Here is a 19914-nt window from a genome sequence, read left to right on the forward strand (position 1 = left end):
TTATGTTCGGGGATAACTTTTTCGTTTATGAACCGATTTTGATAATTCTTTTTTTGTTGGAAAGAAGATAACCCCGGTGTAGTACCATGCTAAGGAAACCAGGATTTGATAATGAGATCTCGAAAATCTGCATAACTTTTACTGGGTGCATCGATTTTGATGTTTTTTAATTTAATCGAAAGCCGATGTTTATCATGTAGTCACATTTAAATTTCATTCAAACCCGATTACAACTTTTTGATTGATCTTTGATAATGCGTATTTACTTGACTATTTTTACGTCTACCTACGTTGTATTACTTGTCGATATAATTGAAGTTAGTTTTTTTCGTTTGCCTGCAAACACAATTATATTAACACACTTATTAGATAACAGTTTATTATCTAAGATTCATTAGAACAGTATTCACTGTGCCCCGTTCCATAGTGCCCCATAAGGCCAACGTTTCAAACGAGTTTTATAAAAAGTTAGGTTAGTTTTTGAACTTTCCACACAATTGTCTCAAATAGACAAAATGATTAAGATTAATGAAAAAAAAATATCATTTACCTATTCTTTAAACTTTTTTATTAAAAAGAAAGTACTTTGAAAAGAAATCTTAACTTTTGAACAAGAATTATTGTGTTTGCTCGCAAACGAAAAAAAACCGACTTCAATTACATCGACGAGTAATACAACGTAGATCGACGAAAAAATAGTCAAGTAACTACACGTTATCAAAGATTACTCAAAAAGTAGATATCAGATCTCAATGAAATTTATATGTGACCAAATGATAAATATCAGCTTTCGATAAAATTAAAAATTATCAAAATCGGTACACCCAGTAAAAAGTTATTACGGATTTTCAAGAGTCCCTCGGTTTCTCTGGGATCCCATCATCAGATCCTGATTTCCTTATCATGGTACCAAACTAGGGATATCTTCTTCTCCAACAAAAAAAGAATTATCAAAATCGGTACATCCAGTAGAAAGTCATGCGGTATAATACAACGTAGGTCGACGAAAAAAGCGTCAAGTAAAAACGCATTATTAGATATAACTCAAAAAGTAGTTGTTAGATCTCAAATAAATTTCATCATTACAGCCTATACAGTCCACTCCCGAGTAGAAATTTTTTCGTCTTCCTTAGAAGGACCGGACCAGGCATGCCTGATCAGGACTAGAGAAGGCATGTAACGCAGATGATTGGTCTGGACCTGATCAGGATGAGATGAGATTTCCTGATCTGGACCTGATCAGGAAATCTCATCTCATCCTGATCAGCGGGTTCGGTTCGGTCCTTTTAAAAAACACGAATGTACCTATATTTTTGAAAAAAATGTTTAACAAAAAAAAAGCGAATTGATATAAATATGTATTAACATAAATATTATAATATTTATTTCCGTTTATTTTTTCCAATGTATTATTTATATATGTTTTTACTTTAAATATTAATTATTTTTATTTATTTTTATGTTATTAATTAATTATTATTATTAATTAAATTTTATGTATTAACTTCTAATGATTAACTACTAACTACTATTTCCTATTACTTACGACTGCTCCACTGTGTAGAAATGGACTCCCTGCTAGATTGTCCTGATAACTGTATATATACTAAGTGCGCTTAAAAACATTAATAGCGCGATTCAGGCTCAGTTCGCGTCATTTCTTTCAGGCCATCCTGATCTGGACCGGACCAGGTCCTGATCCAGTATGCCTTACCATACTTGTTAATATTTTACATCAGGCTAGCCTTGTCTGGACCGGACCTGGTCCTGATCCAGTATGCCTTACCATACTTGATTATATTTTACATCAGGCTATCCTTGTCTGGACCGGACCTGGTCCTGATCCACTATGCCTTACCATACTTGATTATATTTTATATCAGGCTATCCTTGTCTGGACCGGACCTGGTCCTAATAGAGCTTGCCGGATCAGGCATGCCTTATTCTATCCTGATCCGGTCCAGATACATGATCTGGTTGAGCCTGACCTTTTTTCTACTCGGGCTGCTGGACATAGGCCTCCACAAGTTTACGCCAAAAATAACGTGAACTCATGTGTTTTGCCCATAGTCACCACAATAAATTTAACCACACTACACCAAATAAATTTAAATGGGACCAAATGACACACACCAGCTTTCGATTAAAAAAAAATTGTCGAAATCGGTCCGCACGGTCAAAAGTTCTGAAGTAACATACATAAAAAAATGCAGTCGAATTGAGAACGTCCTCCTTTTTTGGAAGTCGGTTAAAAATGGAATATTTTTCTATTCACAGTTCCATCGTTGTCACGCCGCCATATTTCACTACGTCCTCGTTTGACGCAGGACGCGCTGTAATTGATCGAAGCATGACCACACGAATTAGTGTAGAATTCAAATTTTTATCGACACTGTTTCATAGTGTCCCGTGTTCCTTGTTCCCCAACTCAATAGTTGATCCGATGAAGCAAATTAATATAATCGGATGCCAGCCTTAGTTTAAAAGAAATATTTACATGCGTTAAATATTTTTTTGCTTAGGTAGCAAATAGTACTAAAACAGTACTGAGTAAGTAGCAATATTACAAATCAAATATTTCACGACACACGACACGACATGGGTCTCAGAAAAAAAGCTTTTATGAGAGTGGGGGTTAGAGATGATATTGATGCTGCCAGATGATTTTGAGAATGAGAAAGAAAATCGTAATTTTGCTCTTAACCTTAGATAAAAAAAATGAAAAAAATAAAAAAATTTTTTTATTGGTAATTGTATATTATTAAAATCATCCACGCCTTCCAAAATGCGACGATGTTCTAAGGTATCGCTCGTTTTGCACTTCACTAGTTTTCTCGCTATTCGCTTATGACGTCATCAGCGTGTCGTCTATACTTGACAACGGCGTGTAGAGAACGGATTAATGACTACGCGCTAGAGATGCGCCAGATTTGAGATATCAGATTTATTATGGCGATTTGATTGATTTTAGTTTATTTGATTTTTTATTCATTTGCTATTTATGTGTTAGCTGATGATAGTTTTATGTTTTTTACCTTTTGTTTTATTCAAATATCAAATTATTTATAGAAAATGTAACAAGTTTGAGTTGAATTTTGAATAGCTAATTGCAAAAATGACTAGTAATTATGATATTTTTTAAAGTGCAATAAAGAATATATAAATCATCTATACCATTTTGACTAGCCCGTTGGTGCAGTTTGTAGTGACTACAGGTCAGCAGGTGCTTTCTGCTCCGGAGGTTATGTGTTTGATTCCCACCCCGAGTCTGGGTATAATATATATTTATTTATATGTGTATTATTTATATGTATGCTTATCAAAAAAAAAAAAATATAGCTATACCAGTCAGCTGTTACCTATAACACAAGCATTAAGTTGCTTACTTTAGGAACAGATGACCGTGTGTGTATGTTGTAAATATTTATTTATTTATTATTTATTTATACCTCTTGCGTCACATCCCTAGCGGTCAACTATAGACGACTTCGGCGTTCGGGACATATCATTTACGTGGAATAAGAATGCATGTTTTTATTTCAATGTTTCTCAGTACGTGTAGCTCTAAAATACTTGTTTTTTATACTCAAATGTTGCGGGGATATTCTATTTTCATAAATGTTGAATTAAAATACTAGAAACATTTTTTTAATAATTTTATTTAATATTTTTGTGGTCCGGGTTTTTTGTCACCTATAGACGTCGCTGGCGCACAGGACTCGCGAGCCCTTGTCAAGTATAGGTGACTACGGCGGTCAAAAGGTTAATCCGCTAAAATTGAGAATAAATAATAAGAATAGAGATGTGACACAAATCAGTTACACAGATAACCTATATCCCTATATGATATGCGGTAATATGCGGCTACTAGAAGTATTGCCAGCGCTTATGTCTCCAAGCCAGGAGTTGATAACGTTACCAATTTCCTTATATTGTGTAAATTTTTTTCAATACATTTTATATCGTTTACATTTATTAACGTTAAGTTTTACCGATTAATAGAATTATAATTATAACGATAACGTTGCCTCTGACCTCACTAAATAACGATATTTTTACCGAGAGAGAGAGACAAGAGGTATCACATCACTCATCACTTCGACATTGCCTGTCCAAGAAAAATTATTAAACTCAACGCGCGGGAATCCGCACCACTTTACGTAACGTGAGGGATTGATAAGAGCGGCAACAGTACGAGGCAAATTTTTTATTACATCATCTAAATATAATATTATAATAAAAATAAGTTGTTCACGACAAATGGATTTTCCATAGTGTTCAAATTTAATTCATTTGTATTTACAGAACTAGCGACATACCCTGGCTTCGCACTAATGCAATGCCGATACTAAACCTAAAATATTAAATAAAATTAATATAAAATATACGCAAAAAAATATGTTTATTTACGACATCACATTAGAAACCTCTAAAACTATCAGTGTTTCTCTACTATATTATCGATGTATTATACATATAAACCTTCCTCTGGAATCACTATTTATTTATTTATGTATTTATACTTTATTGTACAACACAATTACATTTTAAACATTAAACAGATTTAAAAACATTTACAGACTGTGAAGTACAATGGGCGGACTTATGGCTATTTAGCCATTTCTTGCAGATAACCCAATTTCTATTTACTAAAGAAAACCGCATCAAATCCGTTGCGTAGTTTTACAGAACTAAGCATACAGACAGCGGAAAGCGATTTATTTTATACTAGGTATATACTATATAGTGATAGACAAGAAAATCAAGAAATATAATAATGGAAACACTATAACTGTTTACTTAATCTTTTTTGTCAAATGTTATTGACATTATCTGTCAATTTGCTTTCGTCCATGGAGCATTTCTCTATGCTCCATGCTTTCGTCTTTCAGTTGCACGTGGACTGAGAAACTCAAATAGTTTAAATTTAATTTTCATGTGATAAAATAAACTTACAACGATGTCGAAGAAAATAAAACATTTAGTTGTGGATACGAACGCTTTTATCAAAGCGGCTAATTTACAGGATATCGCGGAATCTATATACACAATTCAAGAAGTTGTCGATGAAATTACTAATGATAGGCAGCGGCGAAAACTCGTGGTGTTACCTTACGATTTGAAAGTTAAAGATGTTTTCACGGAAAACATTAAGTTTGTCACGGATTTTTCGAAGAAAACTGGTGATTATACGAGTCTTTCGGCCACTGATATTAAAGTGATAGCGTTGACATATCAATTGGAGAAAGAAATTATCGGATCAGAGCACCTGAAAACGGATCCTACAATGCAGAAGACCGTCAAAGTATATGGCGTACGCGACTCTAACACTAACACAACAAATGACACAGTTCAAAAAGAAAATCCCACAAACCCTACTACCGATTGTAAGGTAGAAAACAGAGAAAATATCAGAGACAACACAGATGAAACAGCATCTAATACAGAGGAATCTAATGATAACAATATCAACGAAAAACCACATGTGGAAGACAATGAAAATGACATCAATAACGTACTAGATGAGGAAATTGCAGAACAAATAAAGAACATGGACTTAAGAGATGACAAAGAAGCGGACGAGTGTATTGTAAAAGTATCTGACGAAGAGTCTGACAGTGAAGAAAGTGAGACAGAGTCTGATGACAGTGACGGAGGAGAATGGATCACACCTAGTAATTATAAAGAGAAGCAAAAAGAGATAGAGCAAGGTGTGTTTGAGGATAAAAATGTTGAAGTAGCTTGCATAACATCAGACTTTGCTATGCAAAATGTACTGAAACAAATTGGTTTAAACGTAACATCGAGTGATGGCAGAGTTATTAAACAAATCAGGACGTTTATTTTCCGTTGCACTACTTGTTTCAAAACTACTAGTGTCATGACCAAACTGTTTTGCCCCAAATGTGGACATGCGACGCTTAAAAAGGTAGCAGTAAGTGTAGATGACGAGGGCAACCAACATATTCACATTAACGGCAGAAAACCTCTGACAGCAAGAGGTAAAAGATTCAGTTTACCCACTCCAAGAGGAGGACAGCATTTCCAATATCCTATACAAACCGAAGACCAACACATACACAAGAGATTTGCTACAAAAATAGGTAGAAATAAAACAAATGCTCTTGATCCGGATTACACAGCGGGATTTTCACCTTTTGTTATGAGAGATGTCAACTCAAAATCTGCAGTTTTAGGTGTTCGGGCCAATAGACAAGATATCAAGTACATGATGAAACATTATTCTAAGGGAAAGAAAAAATGATATACTTTTGTATTAAAATTTGTAAAATATATATTATCACATAAGTAGTAACATTTGTCTCACAAAGAATAAAATGGCACTGTATAAATACCAACTTTTGTGCTTTAAATTAAATTTATAATTATTATAAGCGCACTTATTATTTTAGTTATTAATATTTATGATTTCATTTGCATTCTTCTTTTAACTTTTCATCAAAAAATTTAAAAACTGAGTCAATACACGAGGAAGAAGTCATTTCATGTTTTGGATGACCTGAAATTGAAAGAATAAATTATAACAACAAAAAATATGGGATTGATAATTCTATTGCAAAGTTCTAATTATTATGAATGCAATTTAAGTGATAAAAAGAACTTAAAAGCAATAAAAAAAACAGTAACAGCTACACTAGATCAAAACCTCTTCTATATATAAAATTTATAAAGAATTAAAACACTAGAAAAAAATGCAACAAATAGTTCTATTTTGTATGAATTGAATGATTCAGTCTTTTGTAAAGAGTAATTAAGTTTGCTCACAAATGAAAATAAACAGACTTCATTATACATTGACAAGAAATACAATGTAGGTAGTTGAAAAAAAAGGCAATTAAATACCCATTATTAGGAATAACTCAAAAAGTACTTATCAGATCCAAATGAAATTTAGTTGGAACCATATGACAAGCACCAGATTTTCATAAAAAAAGGATTATCCAAATTAGTGCACTCAGTTAAAAGATACAAGGGAACACATAAATAAAAATTACTCAAATTGACAACCTGCTCTTTTTTGAAGTCAGTTTAAAATATACAAATTTCAAAAATAAGAAGCCTTTAAGTTTAATACCTGCTGAAACTCTACAAACATCGGAGTCAGGTGTTTTCACAGGACTATCTAGGGGAGCTGAACTCGATACCCAGTTCTTTGTCACCTGAAACATTTACATGAATTATTAATATCTATCTTCTAATATTATTATTACTAAAAATTTCGTGTCATGATGTATGGTAGCGATAAACTTCGAAAGTACTGAACCAATTTTTATAAAATTTGGAAACATCTGTAATTTGGTACAACTTGGGAGATAAGGTAGTTTTTATCTCAATTATTGATTTCAATATTTGTTAGTGCAAATTAAATGTTTATTATACGACTATAGTGTGTATTTATTGGTTAGTTCTATAGAATCCTAATAGATGGCGGTTTGGCATCTAAATTGCACAGATATCCGGTAGGTGGCGCTGTATTTCTGTTTCTAGATTATAGGCACATAGTACATTGTAACAGTAGCAAATTTATAGGTGGCACGTTTGAATATATAATTTACATATATTTTAATAAATTATAATTACTGAGCCACAGAAACACGTCACCATCACATAAGTTTTTTTATTTATTTTAGAAATTTTCATTCAAACAGGTGTTGAACTAATAGGTATCTTAAAAATGTTGGAAAACCCTGAAATCATTTTTTTTTTGGAACAAAGTTCCTTAGGGCAGGCTTGACATTTGGCTGGGCGAGCGAACTGAAAAAATGTGATACTAAAACCGTAAGAAAAATATATAACGGAAGTGACGTAATATCAGTCATACGACTGTATTATATCGACACCAACAATTTATACTACGCCAATTCGATTTTTCGATAAGTTTGTTTTTTTAATGCGAACTTAATAAAATGTGTTTTTATATGTAATAAAAAAAAAGTGAAATTGCTATGAATAAATTAACTATTAAAGTTACCAAATTTCAAAAAGGTTTCTTAATTAATATAAAAGGTATCACGTTTTTCCCTTTTATAAGCCTCTATTGTAAAGTTCACTTTTAAGAGTTAGCTTAGTATAAATTGCTGGTGTCGATATGACGTTAGTAAAACTAAAATATTACTAGTAAACTTTGTTTAATTATTTGTAATTTTATAATGTCGACAGACAATAGTTTGAATTATTATTATTATTTTGTTTGATTTATTTTATTTTACGGTATTTGTTGTTTTCTAAAATACTAAATTTCCTAAATATTTTTATGTACTTAATTAAAAACCAATCAACAAAATTTAAAAAAAATCAAGAACTAGAAAATATATACAAAATGCAAGTTTTTTTTTCAAATTCTTTTGCTTCTATACTATCTGAAGAAACTTCGTTCCTACCTGGTGTCCCATGACACCACATAATTTTTTGTTTAATTTTTGCTTATAGCTTATGCAAATAATTATTTATCATTGCAATAAAATAATAAAAGTTTGTTTTGTTGATGAATTGACACTCACTATATTAGTGTTAGAATACTTTTGTTTTTATAATGTTTCATAAACTTTCGTTACTGTTTGATTAATGTTAATGTCATTGAAAAATAATTTAAATGGAAATTGAAATAATTACGAAACTAATGTGAAAAATCGCTAAATATATGTTTTCACCATCAATTTTACAAAAAACTTGAAAAAATCATTTTAAAGAAAATTTATAATTTAAATATGTTATAATTTGACTAGCCCGTTGGCGCAGTTTGTAGTGGCCTGCTTTCTGTTCCGCGGGTAGCGGTTTCGATTCCCGCCTGAGTCTGGGTGTAATATTTGTATTTAAATATTACATATGTATTATGTATTTCTATGTATATTTATACATAAAAAAATAGTTCTGTAAAACAAGCATTAAGTTGCTAATAATCATAGGAACAGACGACTGTGTGTGTGTGTGTTATAAGATATTGATTTATTTATTATTTAAATTCAGATTGTCAGACCATTGATTGTTCGATCCCTGAACATGATTAACATTTATATTGGCCATATACATGTTTGTTGTTGTCGGGGCGTTTGTGCTTGTATACTGTATGTGTATCCGGACAGCAACATAGGAGAAAATCCTACTTTTGGCATTGAATCTGAAGCGTTTATCTTTATATAGTAACTAGCTGACTCCGCAAATGTTGTTTTGTCATATATGTTAGTAACCCCCTTAATCCCCCCCTTATATCTTAGGGGCATGAAAATTAGTTGTTGAATGATTCTCAGATCTACCTGATATGGACACAAAATTTCATAAAAATCGGTCCAGCTGTTTCGGAGGAGTCTTTTAACTAACTTTGTGACATGAGACTTTTATATATAAGATACAAGACCATTTTTGTGCTTATATTTGGTGTAAATTTTATATGATGGTTGCAACTTATTATGATCATTACATAGTATAAAACAAAGTCACTTCCTGCTGTGTGTATGGTTACATCTTTAAAAGTATGCAATGGATTTTGATGTAGTTTATTTTAAGTACAAAGAGTAATTCCAGAGGAAGGTTTACATGCATAATATAGTAGAAGAATAGTAATAGTTTTGCAACCTTAAGAAGCCTGGGGGGGTTGCTAGTGTAAAAATTAAATCTATAACTTACTTTTTTCAAATGTTCAGATACTTTAACACCCGAAAAACTGTGGACAGAATCAGTGAACGCCACAGCTTTCACCCTTTTTTCAAACTGCTTTTTCTGTTTTTCTGATAACATAACAGTTAAAATACCGCCATAACTATGTGCCACTATCAAAATAGAGGTGGCTTTTGTATTTTGTATGTATTCCTCCCATACATATTTAGCATGTTCTTCTGAGCTACCACTGTGTGGTATCTTTTTGTCTCGCCTGTAGTTGTCATTTGAATTAAGAACCATTATACCATACCCTCTGGCCAGTCCCTGTCTGATGTATTGAAATTGAGTGCCAGTGTCTAAACAATCATTGATAATTAATCTGTAACATCATGTTTTTCTATATAATATTATGTATTTTAATTAAAAAAGAATATCATTTTAAAATCAATTAGCAGTATGGTGAAGAATATAAAAAATGTCTCAAAAGAAACGTTTTTAAAAATGTCTCCAAAAACTGAATTGTTAGTTTTGATAAGATATACTTGTCTGAAAAAATATCCCAATTTAAATTAAATTATTGTAAACATAAATTTTTTTAATATAAAATGAATTTTTGTCAATAAATACTTACGATCGAGCCCATTGCCCTGCCCTGACTGCACCTGACCCATGTATTAATACCATTAAAATGTCTTTCTTGTCATAATCCTTTGATACAAAAATAAATGTACCATTATCGCCTGTACTTCCTTTTGGTACTGGCAGCTTTACTAAGTTCTCCTGTGTTTGAAGCAGATGGTATATGTGATCAGTGATGGCTGCACCGATTATTTCATAATGAGCTTGACACTCTTGATGATCATCACTTATGTTAAACTGAAAGGGTTCATCACCTGGCTGGCCATTCTCATTGATTTTTCTTAGTTGTCCATCTATGACAGAGTATAAATTAATTCACATCACTTCAGCCTATCATAGTCCACTGCTGGACATAGGCCTCCACAGTAACCATGCTGGGCAAGCGGGTTGATGACCGCAGGGTTGGCTTTGTCTCAGCCTATGTATTTCGAACCCAGCAGTTAGATGGTTATCCCGCCATTGGTCAACTTTATAAGTTCCAAGATGATAGTTGAACAGTGTTATCCCTTAATCGCCTCTTACGACACCCATGGGAAGAGCGGGGGTGGCTATATTCTTTACTACCGTAACCATACAGCAGGCAGCATAAATTAATAAAAATCTCTAAATTTAATAAAGCTATATTTTGAAACATATAGACGCAATGTCGTATTAACCAAAAAATTTTAAGTTTTTAAAACCCAAGTAGGAAAAATAATAAAATCAATGTTCAGAATGTTACCTTTAGAAAATTAAAAAATAATTGCATGCAATTAAGATCATTTAAAGTATTATATAAGTTTACATCTTTAATAATAAAGTCTGCGGTTGTCTGGAAGAAATGGCTAATTAGCCATAAGTCCGTCCATTGTACTTCACTGTCTGTAACTATCTTTATGCTTTGTTTGTAATATATTTGTGGTGTACAATAAAGTATAAAATAAATAAATAATAAATAAATAATAAAGCGGAAAAATTAAAAAGAAAGTTCGTACTGGCATTAAATCCATAACCCAAGTCTTCTACACTTTTAGAAGACATCATTACTGTAGATAAACTATTCTTTGTGCCGTTTGTAAACTTTCTTTTAACCAATAAAAGTGACCTAAGTCCTTCACGTAATTTGTTCATGAGTTTTAATATATAAAAAGCCCCTAATAATCAAGTGTTTATCGTGTTTATCACTTGTTTTAGTTATAGTTATTGTCCATTTTATTCATAGTTTTTTGACAGCTCACACCCATGAAGATTGGTATTGTTTATAAATAATAATGTACTTCATGGACGGGTACCGCCCGCTTAGTGATGTGCCACACATGACGATTAGTACTTAGTGATTGTGCCACACATTACAAATAATCGGTAGAAATAAATGATAATAAAATAAGGTGTAATATATTATTTAATCAGGAAGATAACAGAATTTTGACCAAAGAGTAAAATAACTTGCTTAAACAGATTTTGACGTTTTACTTTCTGCTTAGTATAAGGCATACAAATAAAACAGCTAAAATAGGTTAATTCCTTCTATTAACACGAGTCGTCATTATATCATCATTTATGGTAAATTCATCCGATGGGGAGTTTTCAGTAATATTAATGATTAGCACTTATGTACATAAATAATCAAATGAAATGTCACTGTTATGTATCTAACATGTAAATAATGTACTAATATTTAATATAATTTTGTAAGGCAACAGGAATTGACACAGAACATGAACAAGATCAACCGACATATTAAATTATTTGACATAAAGTAAGTTAGTTTATTTCCGCTTTTCAAACTCGGAACGTCACACCGAATAGTGATGTCTACTAACACTCTCCCTTGTTATTAAATTAAAAGTTCAACAGGTTTGATGGTCTTCGAATCCGGGTACTACGACGGTGTTTAATTTTAGCCTGTGTAGTAGGAGGTATACCTGGCGTTGCTTGTAATGTTTCTGACTTGTCCACTTCCGAGGTTTCAGTGTGAGGTATATATTCTCTTCTTGTAGCGTTAGCATGAGTAGTTGTAAAGTCTTTTTCAGGTAGTGAGTATTTTCCAGGTAGTATATTCTTTCCAGGAAATAGGTCTTTTTCAGGTAATTTAGTGTATATAAATTTGCCACCGATTCTCTTGGTTTAATCCGGTAAGTATCTAGTATCCTAAAGTTATTATCTAAGCATGATGTCTTTATGATTTGATCTACACGTCTTTGGTGTATTCTTCCATCTACTTTCACTTCATAATGTAATTTTCCTTTTCTATTTACTATGTTACCAAATTTCCATTTGTTACTGTCATACATTCGAATTTGAACTTTCTCTCCTCTTTGAAATCCCTTGGTTACTGTTATTCTTCATTACTGTTGTTTCTTAATTCCTGTGTTCTTTTTACTAAGTCGATTCTTGTTCTGTATATTCTTTTAAGCATCTAGTACTCTTAGGTGTTTTTCTATACATTATTAAAAATCTTTATAATTTTTCTTGTATAGATCCCTCGTCATTGATCATTGCTTTAAGCTTATTTTTAACAGATTGAACGTATCTTTCTACTTGACCATTGGTAGAAGGATGAAATGGTGCTGTAAATTTAGCTTGAATTCCATATTCTTTTAAGAATGTTTGCATTTCTTCTGATCTAAATTGTCTTCCATTATCAGAGACTTGCGTTATTGGTAACCCGAATGTAGTGTATAACTTCTTTAGAATATTTATAGTTGTTGCAGCTGACATAGAATTAGTAGGTATAACTTCTAACCATTTAGTATAGGCATCTACCATCATAAGGAAATATTGGTTCATGAATGGTCCGGAATAGTCAATATGAATACGACTCCACGGTTCCTTTGGATATCCCCAGCTGTGTACAGGTACCTTAGTCAGGTTTTTACGCATCAAACAGCATCTCTTGTATTGTTTCACCATATTTTCAATATCTATGTCAATGTTCTTCCACCACACATAGCTTCTTGCTAAAGCCTTCATCTTAACTATACCCGTGTGCACTGTATGTAATTCTATTAATATTTTAGGTTATAGTTTCCTAGGTGTGACGATTCATATGCCATAAAATATACAATCATTCTGCAATGAAACTTCATGTAGTCTAGTTTTATTTTCTCGTCCTGATTGTATATCAATATATAACTTTTGTAGTTCCGTGTCAGTAGCTGTAGCTACCCTTATCTCTTGAAATGAAACTGATATTTCTGAAATCTGATTTAAGTAGAAAGTTTCATCATCTGTAAGTGTATCATTCTTTTCATTTTTATTTGTATGTTGTAGTCTTGAAAAATAGTCGGCATTAGCATGTTCTGCAGTCTTCCTTAGTTTTATCTGATAATCAAATCCAGCTAAAAAGTTAGCATACTGTAAAAGTCGTATGCCTGTTGTAACAGGTGTAGCCTTTTCTGGGTGTAAAATTCTAGTTAATGGTTGGTTGTCTACTATGAGAATTATTTTTCTGCCATAACAATACTGAAAGAATTTCTTTAGTCCCCAAACTAACGTTGCGGCTTCTTTATCTCACTGGCTGTAATCTTTCTCTGCCCTTGTCAGAGATCTTGAAGCGAAAGCTATTGGACGTTCTGATTTATCCGGCATATGTGACAACACAGCTCCGTATCCAGTTGATGATGCATCCGTGGCTAATGTGACAGGTAAGTTTTCATGAAATGGTATAAGTACTTTCTCTCCGCAGATTTCCTTTTTCAGTTCTGAAATGCTTGTTCACATGATGTTGACCAAATAAATTTTGTATCTTTTTGTAATAATTTGTATAAGGAATTTAGTTTTGATGCTAGATTGGTTATAAATTGTTGATAGTAATTTATCATTCCCAAAAATGTACGTAGTGAAGAAACATCTGTTGGACGTGAACTATTCTTCATATAGTATATTGTAGGCTGTAGACCTTTTTCATTTATTGTATGTCCTAGGTAACTGATTTCTGGAAAAACTGACATTTCTTTCTGTTTAAGTGTAGTCCCTGTAGGGGGCGGTACCCGTCCAGGCGTCCATTATGTACAATATTATTTGTATGAGATTATTAATGATATAGGCCGTGTTCCACTAAGCGTCCGCAACGCTAGTGGCACCCATTCTATCGTTCCACCTAAGGCTCGTGGTCGTTGCGAGCGGTCGTTTGAAGTCATAGATGACGTCACTTTTCACGACCATATCGCCCACAAAATATAGGTGGGTCTAGAAATATAGTTGGCTTTCATCAAACCGAAGCGGAAATTAAAGAAAAAACAACTGTCATTGTCGAATTGAGAATGTTATATCCCATTCGATTCTGCAAAAACGCAACGATAAATTCACGGGAATCCATGTTGGATTAAGTCTTACTCCAATCCGTGTGAAATATGTATTCACTCACAACCCCCACAGCTGCATGTTTCCGCCATGCCGCCATGCCATATTACAAGCACACAACTGAGAGCTGACACTTGGTACTTGACAGCGTCCAAATATGCGTTCCACTTATAAAATTCCCCAACAAGGCCACAACGCTCGCGGCGTTTTTACGTTAGTAGAACGGCAATTTCAGCGGTCGTGATAGATGGCGTTGGGCCGTAGGTGGAACGCACCAATAAGTAATTTAATATTTTAACAGATTTTAACTTTAACAATACAAAACCAAGGTACGAAACATAATGGGCGTGAGCTGTGATAAAACTATGAATAAAACGGGGAAACTATAATCGATAGTATCATTCAGTAGGTCCCAACACTATAATATTAATACACAACAATAATATAAATAACTATCGATACACAAATATGCTATCAGTAGCAGTACAATCGATCATCCATGACAATCGATATACAGTAATCGTATAAAATTTAATAATGATGCTATTGATATTATTGACTTTAAACTTTAAGCAATGCAAAAATAATCGATATTATCGATAACAACTTTTTGTAGATTTATTATTGTTAGGAAATAGGAATACCTAATTGGTACTAAAAAATCATTAAAACAAAAATTATTTATTTAATAATTTATAGTGATGGTCCGTATTAGCAATGGATGATATACATCAAAAATTTGAAACACTCAACATACACTCTTTGAATAATTTTTTATGTCATTTGCTGTTTCGATCAGCTTCATTCTTTATCCTTATCATTTTAAGAAATGGTTATACATTGATAAAATGTGATATTAATAGTTTTTAATACTGTAGAAAAAATGATTTATTTTTTTAATAAACAGATTTTTTTTCACAAACATCATTTATTCATAAAATATACACTAAATAAAAAAAGAGGTTGCAAAAATGATTTCAAGCACAATTAATTTACCTCTACACATATTATTAATTAGTCATTATACCAGTCAAGGAACAGAAGTGTGAATGACATTACAAGTAAAAAGAACAATATGTAAACTCTAAGACCAGCATTCCTTTGAATAGCTTGCTTTATTTGTTCATTTGCGTCTTTCATAGTTTCTGTAGTTCCGACAACCGTGTTTGCTATTCTGTCGATATCTTGTTCTTGTTGCAACACCTAAACAATAAAAAGTAACATAAAATGAAAATATTTTTTTGAGAAATTACAAATAATAAGTTAGCGGACATTGTGTCTGGACTTGCCTTTTCTGTAAATATTTCCTGTAACTCTGCAATATGAAGTACTTTGCTTTCGATTTGCCTTACTTCCTCTGTCATACTATTTAATTCATTTAAAAGCTGAATATTCTCAGATTCAAACATCTGTAGTTCCTCTTCACTGAGTTTACCCTCATCGGATATAACCGCTATTTCATTTTCAGACAAATCCATTTTAGTCTTAGGACTGTCAGTCTCTTCCGTTTCACTAATATTTTTCTTTTCTTTTTCTATAATTTTATTACTTTCTACAAACGGATTCAGTATGTTAGACTTTGTTTGTGGCATTTCCAATCTTGATAACTTTCGAATATCTAGGGCTCTCTTTACTCTAAGAGCTTTTAATTCACTATATATTTTACAAACAGATTTAAGGTATGAATCTATTAGATCTGCTACCGCTTCCATATATTCCCGTCTCTGTTGTGAAACTGGGAGCCTACGATTATCATTTCTAAACTCTTTGAGCAGATGTGAGCAAGTATTGATTATTCTCTGCGCCCCTGTGTCAATCTGATCTCGTTCTTCTTCAGACATTGTATCTCCCGTTACACTGTTAAAGAAACTTAAGTACCTCTCTCTGTGCTCCAGCAGGAAATCTCTGAGTATTGTTATTTGCATTGTAATATCTTTCGCTGATATCATGAAACCCGTTTTCGGTCTACTTCTAAGTATACGCTGCCTGTCATCGCTTGTTGGGCTTTGAATTCCGAATTTGTTTCGAGTTTTTACTGTTTTTATACATGCTTTGAATAATGGTGTTATATCCATTTTGAATAAAAAAAAATTTGCGATTTGTTTAACAATTCGTATTTCTCAAGTGACGTTGTTTAACATTTGACACTGACACTAGACAATATTACAAGTGCAACAATTTTTGTGTCGAAAAAATAATAGGAACCAATTTTCTATTAGCTGCAACTATAAGAGTAAAAATAACTTCACGTGTTTCTAAAACATAATCCAAAGCCAGATTTTATATTTCAGATTATCGATAAGTTTGCTACTAATAAATTGCTAGGACACTTAGCGACAAATATGTAGCAGTACTACTTGTGGCAACTCTACTTAAATCTTGCTATCAATGCTACCAACCCTACTGTTTTAACAGTAGATTTGTTGCTTTTACATTGATGACCCTTTTTTCTTTGTATGATTTATTTTTGTGTTACCCACACATTAGGAAATTATAAATTTTTTTTAATATCATATCAAAAATCAACCGTTCCAGCGGGTATCGAATCTGCATCACCGACTTACCGTGTCGGTGCTTTAGCCAATTAAGCTATGGAACGATGTAACCGCTAGATCGAAATTTTTGATATAATGATTTTTGATATTCGGTCTAAGCGACCGTGGCGGCGTCTATAGTGAGTCCTTTTTTCTGTTTCATTCTAATTTTTACTGTTTTTCAATTAGCGTTCAGCTATGTAATATCGATACCTCGGGGCTCAAAGGGCGTAACCGCCATTTTGGCGAAATTGACTTTTTAATGCAGCCTTACTTATTTTTTTCTCCTCTATCAATCTGTATATTTAAAGTCTTCCTATTTGCCAAAAAGTGACGTTTACGACCCTATTTTTTGTAGAAAATAAAACATATTTTTTTAGTTTTTGTGTCGTAACAGCAATCTTTGTTAATAATCATAAACGTGATGGGAGTAAACGACACCGTAGATGATACGAATATTCTTACGTGGTGCTTAAGCCCGAACATAACCATTTCTAAAGAATCAACTTACCAGATACACCCTTAAACATTTATGTACTCTAAAATAAAATGACACATACGTCTAACAATTATCCCTTAATTGGTCAACCATATCTACATATATATTATTTGATTGCGAGAGCTTTGCTTGTGATTGTGATTTCTTGATTAAGGGTCATTAATGTTTAAGTTAAACGTTATAGTGTGATAATATTTTTAACCAAATTTAATATTTCTAGTTTTGTAAGTGCAAGTACCTAAGTTTTTGTCATTTTATTAAATGTATGTGTAATGTTAATAGTTCCACAGTCTATTATTGACTAAAATTGTTTAAATAATATGTAACGCAGGTGACGCAAAAATTATTGAATTTATCATTGTCCCTGAATCCTATTCAGAAATTTATTTTGTTTATGCACTTATTTTTCTCATTGTAAGATAGATTTTTAATAGTAGCAGTTGTTTTATTAGCCTCACAGATTATTTGTTTATAATAAATATGTTTGTCAAACATTCGTTATTCAAGGATGGTCAAATTTTAATGAGACTGCTGTTTTAGTAGGTAGGAATACTTAAGATTACCTAATAACTTTTACCAAAAGACTTCATAAATAATATATAATTGATCTCAAGTTCCTTGCATTTTCTATACGTTTTAAACAGAAGATTAGACATTAGCGCAAAATTTTGTAGCGATACATAAGTACTTGCCATTTCAGTACAATTTAGTTTTAATCGTTCATTCTGCTTTACGTTAATAAGATGTTTCGTTACAACTGAAATTATATAAAAATAAGAGTCTTTTTCTTAGTTTGTTTAATAAACAATATTTTCAATAACAAGTGAATTTTATTTATCATTTTTTTTTTATAATAAATGAGTTTTGGAATAGGTTTTAGATAGGTTAGGCTATTAAGTATAGATAAAATCAATAATTAGGTATTTGTATAATTAATTAGTTATCTGAGTCGATAAATAGGTAATAAAATCTATAAAAAGGTTAATAAAGTACATAATTATATACAAAAGTTAATAAAGTTTATAAAAATTGCACTTAAATCGATTACCTAAATGAAGAAAACAAAGCAGCTGTCTACAAACTGATAGAAATAGTGAGAAAATTGACCGTTACAACCATAGATTATACACTTATATACGGTTGATTTTGATTTTCCACGGGCTATTCTCCGCAACTCGACGACTTAGTGCGCCTATTTTGCGTGGTAGGCTGGGGGCTTCATTCATGCCAGCCTAGCTCCTTGAGGAAGCCTAGCAGACCCCTTGCGTTGCCGACGACTTCCCGGAGTGACCTCGGTGTCCCGAGGTGTATCGCCCTGTAGTTCGCCACACTACCGCATTCCAGAAGGATGTGTGTGGCCGTTTCTTCTGCCTCCATGCACGCTCTGCATAGGGGGCTGTCTGTAACACCTAAGTTGTGTAAGTGTTTGTTGAGCAAGGCATGTCCGGTAAAAGCCCTGACCAGTAGTCGGAGCTGGGCTCTCCCATAGCCGCGAAGTTTGCGGGACAATCCTGGGTTGATCGTCGGAAGAGCTTCCTTGGTCTGTCTGCAGGTGGTTAGGTTTGTCCAATATTCTTGGTGCATTACCTTGGTGTTGTGTCGCAGCTGGCTGCGCAGCCACCCGAAAGGCAGAGGTAGAATGGGTTCGGGTCCGTGGACCCTCATCTCCGATCCATTCCTCGCTAGTCGGTCAGCCGCGTCGTTGCCTCGCGATCCACTGTGGCCCTTTATCCATTGGAGGATAATGGTGTTTGTTTCACTTACCTTCGTCAGAGCTCGATGGCACTCGTATATTAGCCCCGATGTCATAGTGTCGCTCTGTAGGGCTTGCAGGATTATATACGGTTACAACCATCACTAATCACATATCCATTGATTTTTCGGGCGTAAACGCCCCAATCATTCGATTTTCCGAGGCGTATAGACAAGCTATTTTTGTTACTTTTAAATTTATTTGAAATATAATTATACAAAGAACTGCATCAAAAAAAAAAAAAAACTTTTGGTCCTAGAATGGTTTATTTAGGACAATAATCGAAAAAGTTATGTCGAAAATATTTTTTTTTTTTTTAGTTTTTTGGCTCTCCTGTAAAATCGAGTTTTGGTGCTTACGCCCTTTGAGCCCCGAGGTATCGATATGTTTTAATGATCACTAAATAATAATACGCAATGATACTAGATGGCAGGATCTACTCTTGTTGGGATTCGGAGGAAATTCTGCGAACAGTCTTATATGATTGACATTCATATTTTATACACGGAGAAATCATATACAAAATTTGTACAAAATTAACCATGTAAAAAACTCATCTGCCACTAAGTTATACACGGTCGTAAGAG

At 33.0% G+C, this 19914-nt stretch overlaps 4 protein-coding genes across 4 annotated transcripts; 1 reads left to right on the plus strand and 3 right to left on the minus strand.

Moving 5' to 3' along the window:
• Window positions 1-4834: 4834 nt before the first annotated feature.
• LOC123659067 (RNA-binding protein NOB1) lies at window positions 4835-6392 on the plus strand. Its single transcript, XM_045594336.1, has one exon. The coding sequence runs from the start codon at window positions 4961-4963 to the stop codon at window positions 6263-6265; it is 1305 nt and encodes a 434-aa protein (XP_045450292.1). The 5' UTR covers window positions 4835-4960; the 3' UTR covers window positions 6266-6392.
• On the minus strand, window positions 6278-11443 carry LOC123659068 (FAM172 family protein homolog CG10038). The gene is made up of 5 exons (XM_045594337.1): window positions 11232-11443; window positions 10250-10550; window positions 9646-9997; window positions 7097-7181; window positions 6278-6520 (listed from the first exon to the last, which is right to left on the minus strand). Exons 1-5 carry the CDS (start codon window positions 11365-11367, stop codon window positions 6432-6434), a joined length of 963 nt encoding a protein of 320 aa, XP_045450293.1. The 5' UTR covers window positions 11368-11443; the 3' UTR covers window positions 6278-6431.
• A 1253-nt stretch (window positions 11444-12696) lies between these two features.
• Window positions 12697-13209, minus strand: LOC123658935 (uncharacterized protein K02A2.6-like). Its single transcript, XM_045594226.1, has one exon. It carries the CDS (start codon window positions 13207-13209, stop codon window positions 12697-12699), a length of 513 nt encoding a protein of 170 aa, XP_045450182.1.
• A 1997-nt stretch (window positions 13210-15206) lies between these two features.
• Window positions 15207-16697, minus strand: LOC123658848 (syntaxin-18). The gene is made up of 2 exons (XM_045594141.1): window positions 15831-16697; window positions 15207-15744 (listed from the first exon to the last, which is right to left on the minus strand). Exons 1-2 carry the CDS (start codon window positions 16614-16616, stop codon window positions 15556-15558), a joined length of 975 nt encoding a protein of 324 aa, XP_045450097.1. The 5' UTR covers window positions 16617-16697; the 3' UTR covers window positions 15207-15555.
• Between the last annotated feature and the right edge of the window lie 3217 nt (window positions 16698-19914).

Source organism: Melitaea cinxia, chromosome 13, assembly GCF_905220565.1.
Source record: "Melitaea cinxia chromosome 13, ilMelCinx1.1, whole genome shotgun sequence".
Classification (NCBI taxonomy): Eukaryota; Metazoa; Arthropoda; class Insecta; order Lepidoptera; family Nymphalidae; genus Melitaea; species Melitaea cinxia.